The 14,817-nt window shown below is 51.6% G+C and overlaps 1 protein-coding gene across 5 annotated transcripts in view; it reads right to left on the bottom strand.

Moving 5' to 3' along the window:
* The window catches only part of RRP12 (ribosomal RNA processing 12 homolog), a 69,059-nt gene that overhangs the window by 19,248 nt on the left and 34,994 nt on the right, over positions 1-14,817 (bottom strand). For all 5 annotated transcript variants that reach the window (XM_055352632.2, XM_055352633.2, XM_063710347.1 and 2 more), the window contains 11 exons: positions 14,697-14,802; positions 14,381-14,497; positions 12,438-12,573; positions 12,195-12,322; positions 9,859-9,957; positions 9,130-9,221; positions 5,789-5,900; positions 5,460-5,557; positions 4,873-4,987; positions 3,702-3,844; positions 3,367-3,488 (listed from right to left, as the gene is read on the bottom strand). In XM_055352632.2, coding sequence (XP_055208607.2) covers positions 3,367-3,488; positions 3,702-3,844; positions 4,873-4,987; positions 5,460-5,557; positions 5,789-5,900; positions 9,130-9,221; positions 9,859-9,957; positions 12,195-12,322; positions 12,438-12,573; positions 14,381-14,497; positions 14,697-14,802 — 1,268 coding nt within the window. The remainder of the gene's footprint in view (positions 1-3,366; positions 3,489-3,701; positions 3,845-4,872; positions 4,988-5,459; positions 5,558-5,788; positions 5,901-9,129; positions 9,222-9,858; positions 9,958-12,194; positions 12,323-12,437; positions 12,574-14,380; positions 14,498-14,696; positions 14,803-14,817) is intronic.

Below are 14,817 nucleotides of genomic sequence, written 5' to 3' on the forward strand. Positions count from 1 at the left end.
GTCTCTACTAAAAATAAAAAAATTAGCGAGGGGTGATGGTACACGCCTGTAGACCAAGCTACTCAGGAGGCTGAGGCAGAATTGCTTGAAAACCTGGGAGGTGGAGGTTGCAGTGAGCCAAGATCGCACCACTGCACTCCAGCCTGGGCGACAGAGCAAGACTCTGTCTCAAAACAAACAAACAAACAAACCGACCCAAACAAAGCAAAGGAAAATACATTAAAAACTTGAGTAGTAATAATTTCTGGGTGGGAGGACTGAATGGCTTTTACTTTCTTTTTTTTTTCTTTTTTTTTTGAGATGAAGTCTCGCTCTGTCGCCCAGGCTGGAGTGCAGGGGTGTCATCTCGGCTCACTGCAACCTCTGCTTCCTGGGTGCAAACTACTGTCCTGCCTCAGCCTCTCAAGTAGCTGGGATTACAGGTGCGTGCCACCATGCCCAGCTAATTTTTGTATTTTTAGTAGAGACGGGGTTTCTCCATGTTGTTTAGGCTGGTCTCGAACTCCTGACCTCATGATCTGCCCGCTTCAGCCTCCCAAAGTGCTGAGATTACAGGCACGAGCCACTGCGCTTGGCCTTACTTTCTTCTTTAAGCACTTCCTGTATATTCTACAAGATCATGTGTGAAATCAGGAAACTGTGCCCTAGAGCAGGGTTTCTCAATCTTGACAATGTGGACATTTTGAGCCTAGTACTCTTTGTTGTGTGAGGTCGTCCTGTGCATTGCAGGGTGCTTAGCAGCATCCTGGCCTCTACCCACTAGATGCCAGAGCACCCGTCCCCCAACGGTAACAACCAAAAATGTCTCCAGGCATTGCTGAATGTCCTACAGGCAGCAAAATCACCCTCCTTGTTGAGAACCACTGCCCTAGACCAGGAGTCAGCCAACTTTTTGTGCAAAAGGACCAGTACTTTAAGCTTGGCAGGCCATATGATTTCTTTCTTTTCTTTTTTTTTTTTTGAGACAGAGTCTCGCTGTGTTGCCCAGGCTGGAGTGAAGTGGCGCGATCTTGGCTCACTGCAACCTCCGCCCCCCAGAGTCCAAGTGTTCTCCTGCCTCAGCCTCCCGAGTAGGTGGGATTATAGGCACCCACCACCATGCCTGGCTAATTTTTGTACTTTTAGTAGAGATGGGGTTTCATCATGTTGGCCAGGCTGGTCTCAAGCTCCTGACTTCAGGTGATCCACCCGCCTCGGCCTCCCCAAGTGCTAGGATTACAGGCGTGAGCCACTGTGCCCAGCCCACGGTACATATGATTTCTATCACAATAACTCTGTCATTAAAAAGTAGTGTGACAGGCTGGCCATGGTGGCTCATGCCTGTACTCCCAGCACTTTGGGAGGCTGAGGCAGGCAGATTTTCTGAGGTCAGGTGTTTGAGACCAGCCTGGCCAACATGGTGAAACCCCATCTGCACTAAAAATACAAGAAATTTTTAAAAAGTGAGCCAGGTGTGGTGGCACATGCTGGTAGTCCTACCTACTTGGGAGGCTAAGGCAGGAGAATCGCTTGAATCTGGGAGGCGGAGGTTGCAGTGAACTGAGATCGTGCCACTGCACTCCAGCCTGGGTGACAGAGCAAGAATAAATGTGTATGTGTCTGTGTTCCAATAAAATTTTATGTACAGGCTTGGCACAGTGGCTCACGCCTATAATCCCAACACTTGGGAGGCCGAGGCAGGTGGACCGCCTGAGGTCAGCAGTTCAAGACCAGCCTGGCCAACATGGTGAAACCCCATCTATACTAAAAATACAAAATTAGCTGGGTGTGGTGGCAGGTGCCTGTAATCCCAGCTCCTTGGGAGGCTGAGGCAGGAGATTCTCTTGAACCCAGGAGGCGGAGATTGCAGTGAGCTGAGATCGCACCTTTGCACTCCAGCCTGGGTGACAAGAGCAAGACCTCGTCTCAAAAAAAAAAAAAAAAAAAAGAAAAGAAAAAAAAAGAAAATTTATTTACAAAAACAGACAGCGGATGAAATAGTTTAGCAATGCTGCCCTACATCCTCAAAATCCACAAAATCCAATGAAAACGAAAAGCTTCTGAAGCCATCACTAGGCTGAGCAATGTAACCCCATGCCCTGCCTATCCTCACACAGGCCTGAGTCTGCCTAAGGCCTGAGTCTGCCTAACACAGGTCAGGAGTAAACTAGAAGATAAATAGAGAGAGGAGACCATGATCACGAAGGATAAGAAACTATGCCTAAAAGGAGAGGGGCAGGGGACTGGGGATGTGCAGCCTGAAGAAAGAACACCTCTGGGGTAATCATCATTTTCAAATACATACATATGATCTACACTCATGCATCGCTTGACAGGGTGCGTTCTGAAAAATGCATCGGTAGGTGATTTTATTGTGTGAACAGCATAGAGTGTATTTACACAAACCTAGATGGCACAGCCCCTATACACCCGGGCTATGTGGTGTAGCCTATTGCTCCTAGGCTACAAACCTGGACAGCATGTTGCTGTACTGAGTGCTGCAACTGTAATACAATGCTAAGTATGTGTACATCTAAACACATGTAAACATTGGAAAGTACAGTAAAATACGGTATTATCATCTTATGAGACCACCATCATTGAAATGTCATGTGGCGTGTAACTGTGTATGTGTACATACATATATACTCATATATATAAATACACCTGGCTGGGCACGGTGGTTCACATCTGTAATCCCAGCACTTTGGGAGGCCGAGGCAGGCAGATCACCTGAGGTCAGGAGTTTGAGACCAGTCTGGCTGCCATGGCAAAACCCTGTCACTACTAAAAATACAAAAATTAGCCAGGTGCAGTGGTGGGTGCCTGGAGTCCCAGCTACTCGGGAGGCTGAGGCAGGAGAATCACTTGAACCCGGAAGGCGGAGGTTGCAGTGAGCCGAGATTGCGCCACTGTGCTCCAGCCTGGGCAACAAGAGCAAAACTCCATCTCAAAAAATAATAATAATAAAATAAATAAATAAATAAATACACCTAGAAGTATATAAAAGTATATATACATATAAGCAAACATATCACAAATTTTTACAAAATCGATCTCAAGGGCTTGCATGAGGAAGAAGGGGCACAGCTGTTCTCTGTGATCCAAAGGGGAAGAACAAGGCCCAGTTGGGGCAGCTCCATGTGGAGGCAGCTCCTGTCTCACAGGGCAAGCTCTGCCACAGGGAGGGCCACCTGGCCTCGCCTTGGAGCAGCAGGGAGGGAGACAGGCACTCCAGCACTGGCTGGCCACCTGCTCGGCAGAGGGATGTTGCCAAACGTCTTGAAGGCTGGGTGTGTGGGACTCAGCACCCTTCCCAATCCCTTCAGTGGAGGTTCCAGGACTGTGGGGAGCCTCAGGTCACACACAGGCAAGGGTCTCTCCTACCTTTGCTCTTCAGGGTGTTAGCCAGGGGCAAGAAGTAGGTGGTGAAAAAACCAAGTCGCGTTTCCTGAACATGGTCTCGGATGACAGGCAGCAGCCAGCTCCGTGGGAAATCCAGAGTCTCCCTGGGAGGAGAATGGGAAGAACCCAATGAGGATGAAGGGACAGCCCTGAGGGCAGTGCATAGCATACTGAGCCCAGGACAGAGTGAGACCTCCTCTGGCCCCTCCTGCTGAGCCCTGCACTGACACAGACTTTAGCCCACAGCAGCCGACATCCTTTCCAGGGGAGAGAACAAGCCTGGGGCTTGTCAGGAAGCCAGCCAGGGCCACACTTACTCAGAGCCATCAATTTCCAAAGGCACAGCCTGCAGCACCACCTCAGGTCCCATACTGGTCACCGCAGCCCCCACTGCCTGGTCAAGAGCCGCCGTGTGGGGGAAATGAGGGGAGAGGCGCAGGTCACACAGGGACTGGAGGCACTGCAGCAGAGATGAGTGACCACACATCAAGACATGCTCGAAAGCAGGGACCCATGACAAGACCCCGCTGAAGGATGAGGCCGGAATTCTGGGCCTGGGTTCAATGCTACACCAGAGGGTACAGACTGAGAACCCAATTAACCACTGGTGACTGTAAAATCCCAGGGCCTAGGATTTTACAAAATTCTGTTACATTTAACAACATGTAAAAATTAGAAAGTTTCACACACAAATGCAGATTTCCAATTTATCTTCGAAAATGGGACAAATGTATTTTGTCTGCATGCAACAATTAGCAAATCAGCAGGCGCTGAGGAGACAGAGGTGCACCCTTGGGTTCACTATGGCCACAGCCCTCCCCTAGCCACACTTTCAAGGCCCTGCCTGGCCTCTTGTATAAAGCCAAACTGGTCAACCTAATTTATCAGGGCTCAGGCCAGGCCTCTTGACGGAGACCCTGTCCTCCCACCAGGGTTCCTTTTTTCCAGCAATGGGAGGGAGTCAATGAGGAAGGCCCCACGAGGCCAGGAGCTGCTGTCTCTGCTGATGCGGGACCAGTCTGGGGGCTGTCCTCAGGCCCCCACTCTCTCCTGGACTAGGGTCTGCTCAGGATCCCTGAGTGATCCCTGATCCTTAAATGGTTAACCCTGGACTGGAGGAACCTCCCTGGGACCTAGGGCTGTTTAGAACATCAATGCTATACTCACTGGTTATAGGAAACTTAGATAATTAAAATTTAAAAGATAAGGGGTGGGGGTAAGGGAAAGCAAATAGACTCCCCAAGTTTCAAAACCAGTAACTCCAGCAAAGACTAGTGAGCAGGTGGGGGGACTGCCACCCTTTTTCCTGCCCCTCCCTTGTTGGCCCAGTCACCTTCCAGGGGATACTGCATGGGACACCTGCTATGGCCCTGTCAGGGTGGGGTGCGGAGCAGGGTGCAGAGATAACAGAGACACGTGCCCTCCAGGAGCCCATAGTCCAAGGGCCAGCACCACTTCCTGCCCTGGCCCCAGCCGCTCCCCACTCACCTTCCTCATCACAGGGTGGGCCTGTCTCCCACACGCCTCGAAGAAGACACACAGCAGCTGCAACACGGAGCTCCAGGCCGCATGGAATTTGTACGTCAGGCCCTCCTCCACTGCCCTGCCAAGGGGGCGGCACAGTCAGGGCCGCGGTCACACCACCCTGTGCCCCCCCACCAGAGAAAGTCAACGGCCAGCACCCTGAGCTACAGACGCTAGCTGCCAGCAAGAATGGGGCCCCAGGAGAGACAACAGAAGAGAACTAACATTTGTGACATGCCCACACTCCCTATGTTAAGAGTTTAATTTAGATAATGCTAGTGCTTAAAGAAAAACCGATGAGGTAGTTATCTGACCCAACTTCAGATGGGGAAACCTCTAGGAAACCAAGAGGTGAGGTGTGGCTAAAACATGGCAGGCGCTCAAGTCCACGGTAGCTGCTCCGGCAGATGTTCAGTAAGCAGCCTGCAATCCCGTAAAGCACTGCCACTGCAAGCCTGGCCCACAGTAGGTGGACAGTGGAGCATTTGTATTATATAAAACTTTCCTCAAGGTACCACCATCCCTTCCTAACATGGACCCCATATCCTCACCTGAACATCTTGGCAACAGATTGGGCAGGGCCTGAGGCCGAGGAGGTCACGGAGCCAATGTCGGCCATGTGGGGAGCCACGCATTCCTTCAGGATCTCCTGCAAAGAGAGGCCACAGGCTTTCTGGGCCCAAGGCAGCCCCCCAGGACCACTCTCCCCTCCCAGGCAACAGTTTCCTGGGAGTCTAAGAAAGCTTCGAAGAAACCTATCTCCCATTTTGAGAGCGGCCTCTCTGGGCCCGAGCTGGTAGCCTGGGGCCAGTGCTGGGAAAGACAGGGCAGCCCATAGAACCCCCTGTGCTCTCTGCTTCCTCAGCTAAAGTTGCAGTACCTTGAGGCTCTGCGTAGCAGCGGTCACCACTTGCGAGTGTGGGGAAAGGAGGCAGGTCACTGCAGTTCCAAAAAAGCGAGGGAGGTGGCCTAGCCCCAGGTCCCACTGCAACCTGTCAAGACAAAAGGTTTCTGTGGGGCCTGGCCTGAGCCCTGGGGACCCGGGAAACCAGGGCTCAGGGCTGAGATGGCCCAGCTCTGAAAACAGTCACAAACCCACTGATCTGCAGGGCTTCATAGGGCCCTTCTGGTGGGTGGTTTTTAAAAAGGCACTATCGTTCAAGTAATAACTACATGTGGTAGAAAATTCAAACAGGTCTTCAAGGTGTAAAATGAAGGGCATGCCTTCCCTAACTCACCCTTCTGGCCTGACCCTTATATGCACTTCCAGGGGAAAATCAAGGTTAAGTTTCTTAAATACCCTTCCAGAAGTTCTAAAATGCACAAACATAAAAACAGTAACTTCTGCTAACTTTTTTTTTTTGCAGTGGTACAATCATAGCTCACGGAGTCTCAAACTCCTGGGCTCAAGTGATCCTCCCACCTCAGCCTCCTGAGTAGCTGGGGCTACAGGCACATGCCACCATGCTCAGCTAATCTTTTTATTTTTTGTAGAGACAGGATCTCACTGTGTTTCCCAGGCTAGTCTCGACCTTCTGGCCTCAAGTGATCCTCCTGCCTTGGCTTCCCAAAGCCCTGTGATTACAGGCATGAGCCACTGCACCTGGCCTGGTAGCATTTATGTAACTCTTATCATATACCAATCACTGATATAACATACATTCATTTAAACCTTGTAACAACTAATGAGATAAATCCTATTATTTTTCCATTTTATAGATGAGGAAAGACACAGAGAAGTCAAATAACTTGCCCAAGGCCACCCAGCTTGGTAATGGGGTCAGGATTCACACCCTTAGCAATGTGGTTCCAGAGTATACATAGAAAAACAATCACATCATATCTGCTATTCTATGTCTTGCTTTTTCCCCAATATATCTTGGAGTTCTTTCCATATAAGTGCACATACAACCACTTTGATTGTTTCTATTTTTTTTTCTTTTTTTTGAGATAGGGTCTCACCCTGTCACCCAGGCTGGAGTACAGTGGTGCGATCTCAGTTCACTGCACCTTCCACCCCAGAGGTTCAAGCGATTCTCGTGCCTCAGCCTCCCAAGTAGCTGGGATTACAGGTGTGTACCACCACACCCAGATAGTTTTTGTATTTTTAGTGAAGATGGGGTTTCGCCATTTTGGCCAGGCTAGTCTCAAACTCCTGGCCTCAAGTGATCTGCCCATCTCGGTCTCCTAAAGTGCTGGGATTATAAGCGTGAGCCACTGTGCCAGGCCCACTTTGATTGTTTCTAATGGCTGCACAGTACTTCATTGTTTATATTTCACCCCTCTGTGGGACATTTAGCTTGCTTCCAGTTTTTATATGTTACCTAGAGTACGATGATAAGCATCCCGGGACGCACACTGGGGCCTAACTGTGGGTGTGCTCCTGCGGGCTGAAGCATGAGAAGTGGTGAATGGGGTGATTTTGCCATTTTTGTACACCTCCCAGTAAAGGCAGTTTGATGCAGGAAAAAGAACGTGGGCTGGGCAGACCTGGGCCAGAGACCTGGCCTTACTCATCAGGGCCGTGTGACTAGCTCACTCACAGAGCCTTTGTTTCTGGCTTATAAATTGGGGCTAAACCCTTCCTCATGGGGTTGCTGTGACTAGTGAAAGGAAACACAGATGAACAGTGTTTGGCACACGCCTGGGTGACAGCAGGCTGCCTGGGTGAGGGCAGGCCGTGGGAACCCTTCAGCTGAGAAGACAAACCCAGCAAAAGAGAGCCACGAGGCCTAAGAGACTCTTGCCTCCCTCCATGCAGGTCACCAACGGGTTACTGTATACTGTTTCTTCTCAGCCTTATTCCAGAAAAGTGGAATTACTATTAAGTGGCCAAGCCTGAACCCTGAAAGTATGCAGACACAAAGCAGAAAGTCGGTTCACAGGACTATGGAACCTGGAGAAGGGAGCCGCCAGTCCAGGCGAGAGTGGAGTGGAGCTGCAGAAAGGATATCCCATGGCCAGGAAACTGAGTGCACAGGAAGACACAGCCAGGGAGCGGCAAGAGGCAGGGTGAAACTCAGGCCTCAACCTGGGACGCAGGGCTCGCAGCCCACCTTGCTGCTCCTCCTGGCTGGCTGGCAAACGCTCTGGCAGGAATCAGACCGTCAGAACGAGCTGCACTGTCCTACCCCGTGCCTCACAAAAACAAGAGCTGCTCTGTAGCTCACTTGACATGGAGATGCCGTCAGGCCCCAGGAGGCTGAACAGCCTCTCCAGCCTCCAGCTCACGTCCCCTCCACCTCCGGCAGCCAGGACGGAGGCCCTGAGCACCCCCAACCTCAGCAACCAGGACGGAGGCCCTGAGCACCCCCAACCTCAGCAGCCAGGCCAGAGGCCCTGAGCATCCCCAACCTCAGCAGCCAGGATGGAGGCTCTGAGCACCCCCAACCTCAGCAACCAGGACGCAGGCCCTGAGCACCCCGAACCTTGGCAGCCAGGACAGAGGCCCTGAGAACTCCACAACCACAGCAGCCAGGACGGAGGCCCTGAGGACCCCCAACCTCTGTAGCCTGGAGGGAGGCCCTGAGGACCCCCCACCTCGGCAGCCTGGACAGAGGTCCTAAAGACCCCCCAACCTTGGCAGCCAGAATGGTGGCCCTGAGGACCCCCAACTTCGGCAGCCTGGACGGAGGCCCTAAAGATTCCCCAACCTTGGCAGCCTGGACAGAGGCCCTGAGAACTCCATAACCTCAGCAGCCAGGATGAAGGCCCTAAGTACTCCCAACCTCGGCTGCCTGGACGGAGACCCTGAGGACCCCCAATCTCGGCAGCCTGGACAGAGGCCCTGAGAACTCCATAACCTCAGCAGCCAGGATGAAGGCCCTAAGTACTCCCAACCTTGGCAGCCTGGACGGAGACCCTGAGGAGCCCCAACCTCGGCAGCCAGGACGGAGACCCTGAGGACCCCCAATCTCGGCAGCCTGGACAGAGGCTCTGAGAACTCTGCAACCTCAGCAGCTAGGATGGAGACCCTAAGGACCCCGCAACCTCAGCCGGGATGGAGGCCCTGAGGACCCCCAATCTTGGCAGCCTGGACACAGGCCCTAAGGACCCCCCCAACCTTGGCAGCCAGGACGAAGACCCTGAGGACCCCCCACCCTCAGCAGCCTGGACAGAGGCCCTGAGGACCCCCCACCTTGGCAGCCTGGACACAGGCCCTGAGCACCCCCACCTCAACAGCCTGGACAGAGGCCCTAAGCACCCCTCCTTCATCCATACCTCACCAGGTTGATGTGGGCTTTCTCCATGACCTTAAGCCAGGCTAGCAGGGGTTGTAAATCATTCTCACTGGGAACATAGTCGTACAGGGCCTAAAGGTGGGAATAAGCAGGTGACTGAGCATGCAGGGTCTGCAATAGCCCAGTGATGATGACCCCTTCCCATCCTGGCACCAGCAATGTCCTGGGGACAGTGCTTGTGACCCTAGCACTCACAGCCCCCTTGGCTTTCCCAGCTCCTGCCTTTCCCTTCTCCACGAAGCCCTCCCAGCTCTAATTCTTTGGGAGAACAGCCTCTAGGAGCAGCGGAGTATCATGGGTCACACACTCCTTTGTGAGTCTGACAAAAGCCAGAGGCCTTCTTTGAAAAAAAAAAACGTACATTTTGCTAACAATTTGGGGGATCTGATCCCCCCTCCCAATATCCATCCACAGACCTCTAAGGCCGAGAGCCCTGCTCAAGGTATCTATGAGCACCACGAGACCATGCTGAAACAGTTCATTAAAGTTAACTAGGTCAAGGGTCAAGGTCCCAGCTCCTGGGGACACTGATGTGAATTTGATGGCTGGACTCCAATCTTCCTTCCCCTTCTACTGGCCTCTTCCACTAGGACAACCCAGACCAGCCAACCTCACTCTGTAGACAAGGCGCAGGGCCAGTGCCCCCAGCACAGCCTCCCAAGGCACCACCCCCCACCTAATGCCCCCACATCCCACCAACAGGCCTCACCGTGATGATCTGGGCGTTGAGCTCTGCTGACAGGGTGCTCAGGCCAGGCCTGGCGTGGAAGAGGCTATGAAAGGCCTGCATGGCACAGGCTGTCACCAGCTGGAGGGGGACACACAGGCTTAGAAAGGAACTACAAAGCCCACGGCTGGCCCTGGACCCCTCAACTCCACCTGTGTGCTAGGGAGTTGAGGGCCCCCTGAACCTCACACATGCCCCCACACAGAGACACCCTGAGGACTGCCACCTTAGTAAGACATGGAAGCCACTGAAAAAGCTTTAAATGTCTTAAACAAAGATAGAAACATTAACAAAATGGTTTTAACATAACAGCCAAAAAAGCAGGCTATAAACGGTCTGTTACAGCTGTATTTTTTTTTTTTTTTTGAGACAGAATCTTGCTTCGTTGCTGGATACAGGGGTGAGACCAATACAGGTGCATGCCACTGTGCCTGGCCAATTTTTTAATTTTTATAAAGACAGAGTCTCGTCTCACTATGTTGCCCAAGCTGGTCTCAAATTCCTTGCCTCCTGCCTTAGCCTCCCAAGTGCTAACGTTACAGGTGTGAGCCACTGCACCTGGCCTTTACATGTTTTATCATGTATATTTGTTTATCCAAAGAGAAAATGTCTGAAAGGATACCCAGAAAGTTATTTGCATTGTCTACCTTAGGAAACAGGATTTGGAGGGAAGGAGATTTTTACTTTATACACTTCTGAATTGTTTTTCCCTTTTAAACAATGATCATATTATTTATATATTACAATTTTAAAAATATGTATGTAAATAAACACTACAAGAGAATATACTAGGCCGGGTGCAGAGGCTCACATCTGTAATCCCAGCACTTTGGGAGGCCGAGGTGACTGGATCACGAGGTCAGGAGATCGAGACCATCCTGGCTAACACGGTGAAACCCCATGTCTACTAAAAATACAAAAAACTAGTCAGGTGTGGTGGCGGGCGCCTGTAGTCCCAGCTACTCGGGAGGCTGAGGCAGGAGAATGGCGTGAACCCGGGAGGCGGAGTTTGCAGTGAGCCGAGACCACGCCACTGCACTCCAGCCTGGGCGACAGAGCGAGACTCCATCACAAAAAAAAAAAAAAAGAGAGAGAACACACAGTGAGTTGGTGGGGGTATCTGTGGGGGACTGGTTCCAGGACCCCCCACGGACATAAAAATCTACCAATGCTCAAGTCTCTATATTAAATGGTGTAGTATTTGCATATAACCTACACGCATCCTCCCATACACTTTAAATCACCTGGATTACTTATAATACGTAATACAATATAAATGCTATGTAAATAGTTGCTACACTCTGTTGTCTAAGGAATAATGACAAGGAAAAAAAAACTGTACATGTTCAGTACAGAAGCAACCAACCGTTTTCTTTTTCCTGAATATTTTCTTTTCTTTTTCTTTCTTTCCTTTTTTTTCTTTTTGACACAGGGTTCTTGCTCTGTTGCCCAAGCTGGAGTGCAGTGGCATGACCATGGCTCACTACAGCCTCAACCTCCTGGGCTCAAGCAATCCTCCCACTTCCACCTCCCAAGCATCTGGGATTATAGGCGCGTGCAGCCATGCCCAGTTTCCAAATATTTTCAATCCAAGGTTGGTTGAATTTATGGCTGTGGGAACCACACATACAAAGAGCTGACTGTATAAAGATTTACAGAATTGTGCTAGAAATGGTAGAAATACAGGAAATCATTTTTCATGTGTCTTTAAAGCTGCTAAAAAAAAAACTGGGCCGGGCGCAGTGGATCACACCTGTAATCCCAGAACTTTGGGAGGTTGAGGCGGGCGGATCACCCGAGGTTGGGAGTTCAAGACCAGCCTGATCAACATGGAGAAACCCCATCTCTACTAAAAATACAAAAAATTAGCTGGGTATGGTGGTGCATGCCTGTAATCCCAGCTACTTGGGAGGCTGAGGCAGAAGAATCGCTTGAACCCGGGAGCCAGAGGTTGCAGTGAGCCAAGATCGCGCCATTGCACTCCAGCTGGGCAACAAGAGCAAAACTCGGTCTCAAAAAAAAAAAAAAAAAAAAATTGGTATAGGGTACATAGAGCTGGTGCAGAAGGAGGGTTTACCAGCCCACTACAGATCCACCCTGACTCTGACCTGATCTCTGAGGTCAGCTTCCATCTGGAAGGGTACTCTGATATGGCCTGGCCTAGCCAAACACCACAGAGTAACGTAGTGCTGTTGGTTTTAGCTTAAGAACACAGTCAGGGAGGGAAACCCCAGGCCCTGCATTTTGACTGACCAGTGAGTTCCCCAAATGCCACCACTGCAGACCCCCCTTTCTCCAGCTTTTGGGCCTGAGCTCACCACATGGCTCAAGGTCATGACCCTGAGGAGAGTCTCACTGCAGCTCTTCACCAGGCCTTCCGGGAAGCAGGGCAGCAGGTCCTTCAGCAGCGTCAGCATGTGCAGCGTGGTGGTGGCCTCCTTGGAGCCTGGTATACAGAAGGGGAGTTGAGACACCAGCCCCCCCCTACCGCAGGCCCAGGCCCTGTCCTGCTCTGCCAGCCACTGCCTCCCATCCACCTGCCCTCCATTTGGGTTCCCCACCTCCAGACTTCTCAATCTCCTGGATGCAGAACTTGGCAGTGGAAATGGCAGCAGGATGATGGGCAGGGGCCTTTTCAAACATGAATTCACTGCCCTTGAGGACTGAGCATACTCCATGCTGGGCAGCCTTCCGGATCTGAGGGGCAAGGAGAGCAGGAGACAAGGCCAGATCAGCGTTCCACCAGCATCTTGGGTGTCCGGCACAAGCACCAACCAATTAGCTTTGGCTGAAATATAGATCCAATGATGATCTGACTACTATAGATCCAGTGCTACACCAGGGCCTTCATGTGTACAGAATCCTGAGCTGTGAAGCAAGACAAACCTCGGTTCAAATCCCTGCTCTACAACTAACTCACCAAATGGCCTTAAGCAAGCCCAACTACTTAATTTCTGAGTTTCAATATCATCTTGAAAACAGGGGTTTCTTCATTCACTTAATCATCCGGCAAACACTGTGTGTCCACCAAGCCAGGCACTGTTCTAGGTCCTGGCAAACTGGCAGTGAACAGCAGGCAACTCCCCTTCCAGCTGGGAGGCAGAAAACAAATACATAACAGAAGGTTAAAAAGTACTTTGCAGATAACCAAGCAGGGGCTGCTTTTGTTGTTGTTGTTGTTGTTGTTTGTTTGAGACAGAGTCTTGCTCTGTAGCCCAGGCTGGAGTGCAGTGGCGGATCTCGGCTCACTGCAAGCTCCGCCTCCCAGGTTCATGCCATTCTCCTGCCTCAGCCTCCCGAGCAGCTGGGACTACAGGCGCCCGCCACCACGTCCAGCTAATTTTTTGTATTTTTAGTAGAGACGGGGGGTTTCACTATGTTAGCCAGGATGGTCTCGATCTCCTGACCTCGTGATCTGCCCGCCTCGGCCTCCCAAAGTGCTGGGATTACAGGTGTGAGCCACCGCGCCCAGCCAAGGGGCTGCTACTTTTTATACAGTGGTCAGGAAAGTGTCACCACAGTGAAGTGCCACTGCAGCGAGAGCTGAAGGTGAGGAAAAGATCATGTGAGCACCAAGGGAAGGGGGCATGAGACCATCTGGGCTGACGGTGCTTAGCACTGGGAGTGATTACATGACTGTTATTGTTACCACCTCCTGCCCTAAATTTCCAGAGGAAACAGTGGGGAACCATCACTTACTAAGCACCTGCCGTGAGCCAGGAGGTGCACCAGGCCTGTGGGGAACACTGGAGTCTCCCCACAACTCTGTAGCAAAGTAGGTGTGATTATCTCTATTTCTTTTTTTTTCTTTTGAGATGGAGTCTCGTTCTGTTGCCCAGGCTGGAGTGCAGTGGTGCAATCTTGGCTCACTGCAACCTCTGCCTCCTGGGTTCAAGCGATTCTCCTGCCTCAGCCTCCCGAGTAGCTGGGATTACAAGCACCCACCACCACGCCTGGCTAATTTTTATATTTTTAGTAGAGTCGAGGTTTCACTATGTTGGCCAGGCTGGTTTCAAACTCCCGACCTCAAATGATCCTCCCACTTTGGCCTCCCAAAGTGCTGGGATTACAGGCGTGAGCCACCACATTCAGCCAATTATCTCTATTTCATAGTCAGGAAGTTGAGGCTCAGAGAGATTAAGTAACTTGCCCAAGGTCACACCTCGAGCAGTGAATTCAGGATCCAACTCAGGTCTGTGTGACTCCCCCAACTATGCCACCCTCCCTGCCGAGGTAAATAGACATACGGGGAGAGTCCACGTCAACAGGGCAATGGCTGACGAGGCACCAGAGACTCAGATAGGGCTGACAGGGAACAGCCTCCTGGAGGAGGAAGAGCCGCCCTGCCTTCTGCATCTAAATGCATGGTGCCTCAGAAGCAGAAAGCAGAAGCCAGTACTCAGGGCAAGCTCCCCAGTGCCACTCAGCTAGCCAAGTCTGGGCTGCACTGGGCCGAGTGGTGGCTGTCCCCTTGCCCCATTTTCTAGGGATCTAGTAGTCTCACCTTGGGCTTGGGATGCACCGTGAAGCTCAGCAGCCCATGGTACACCTGAAGGGTCACAGGGTAGCCCCAGGCCTCCAGGTCTTGCTTCCGCAGAAGGGTGGCCAGGCAGGAAAGGACCTGGAAGAAAGTCAGAGTCCCTCAGTGCCACCAGCCTCGGCCAGGAGGGAAAAGAGCCCAGGTTCTCACTGACTCCAGAAAATCCCATCTGTCTGAGGTCCCCAGGGTGCCTAAACCCCTCTCAGGGAACATCCAAGCATCACCAAATCAGACAGGCTCTGGGAGTCGCCAGATGAGAAACTAAACCCCAGACACTAACCCATCGGAGGACAGAGGTGGAGCCGCTGCTGGCCTGAGCTGACATGATATCCATGAAGGCTTTGGAGGTATCAGAGAACTTCTTAATAAGCACAGGGCTGGGAACACTGTGGGAAAGAACA

The sequence above is a fragment of the Gorilla gorilla genome, chromosome 8 (assembly GCF_029281585.2).
Source record: "Gorilla gorilla gorilla isolate KB3781 chromosome 8, NHGRI_mGorGor1-v2.1_pri, whole genome shotgun sequence".
NCBI lineage: Eukaryota > Metazoa > Chordata > Mammalia > Primates > Hominidae > Gorilla > Gorilla gorilla.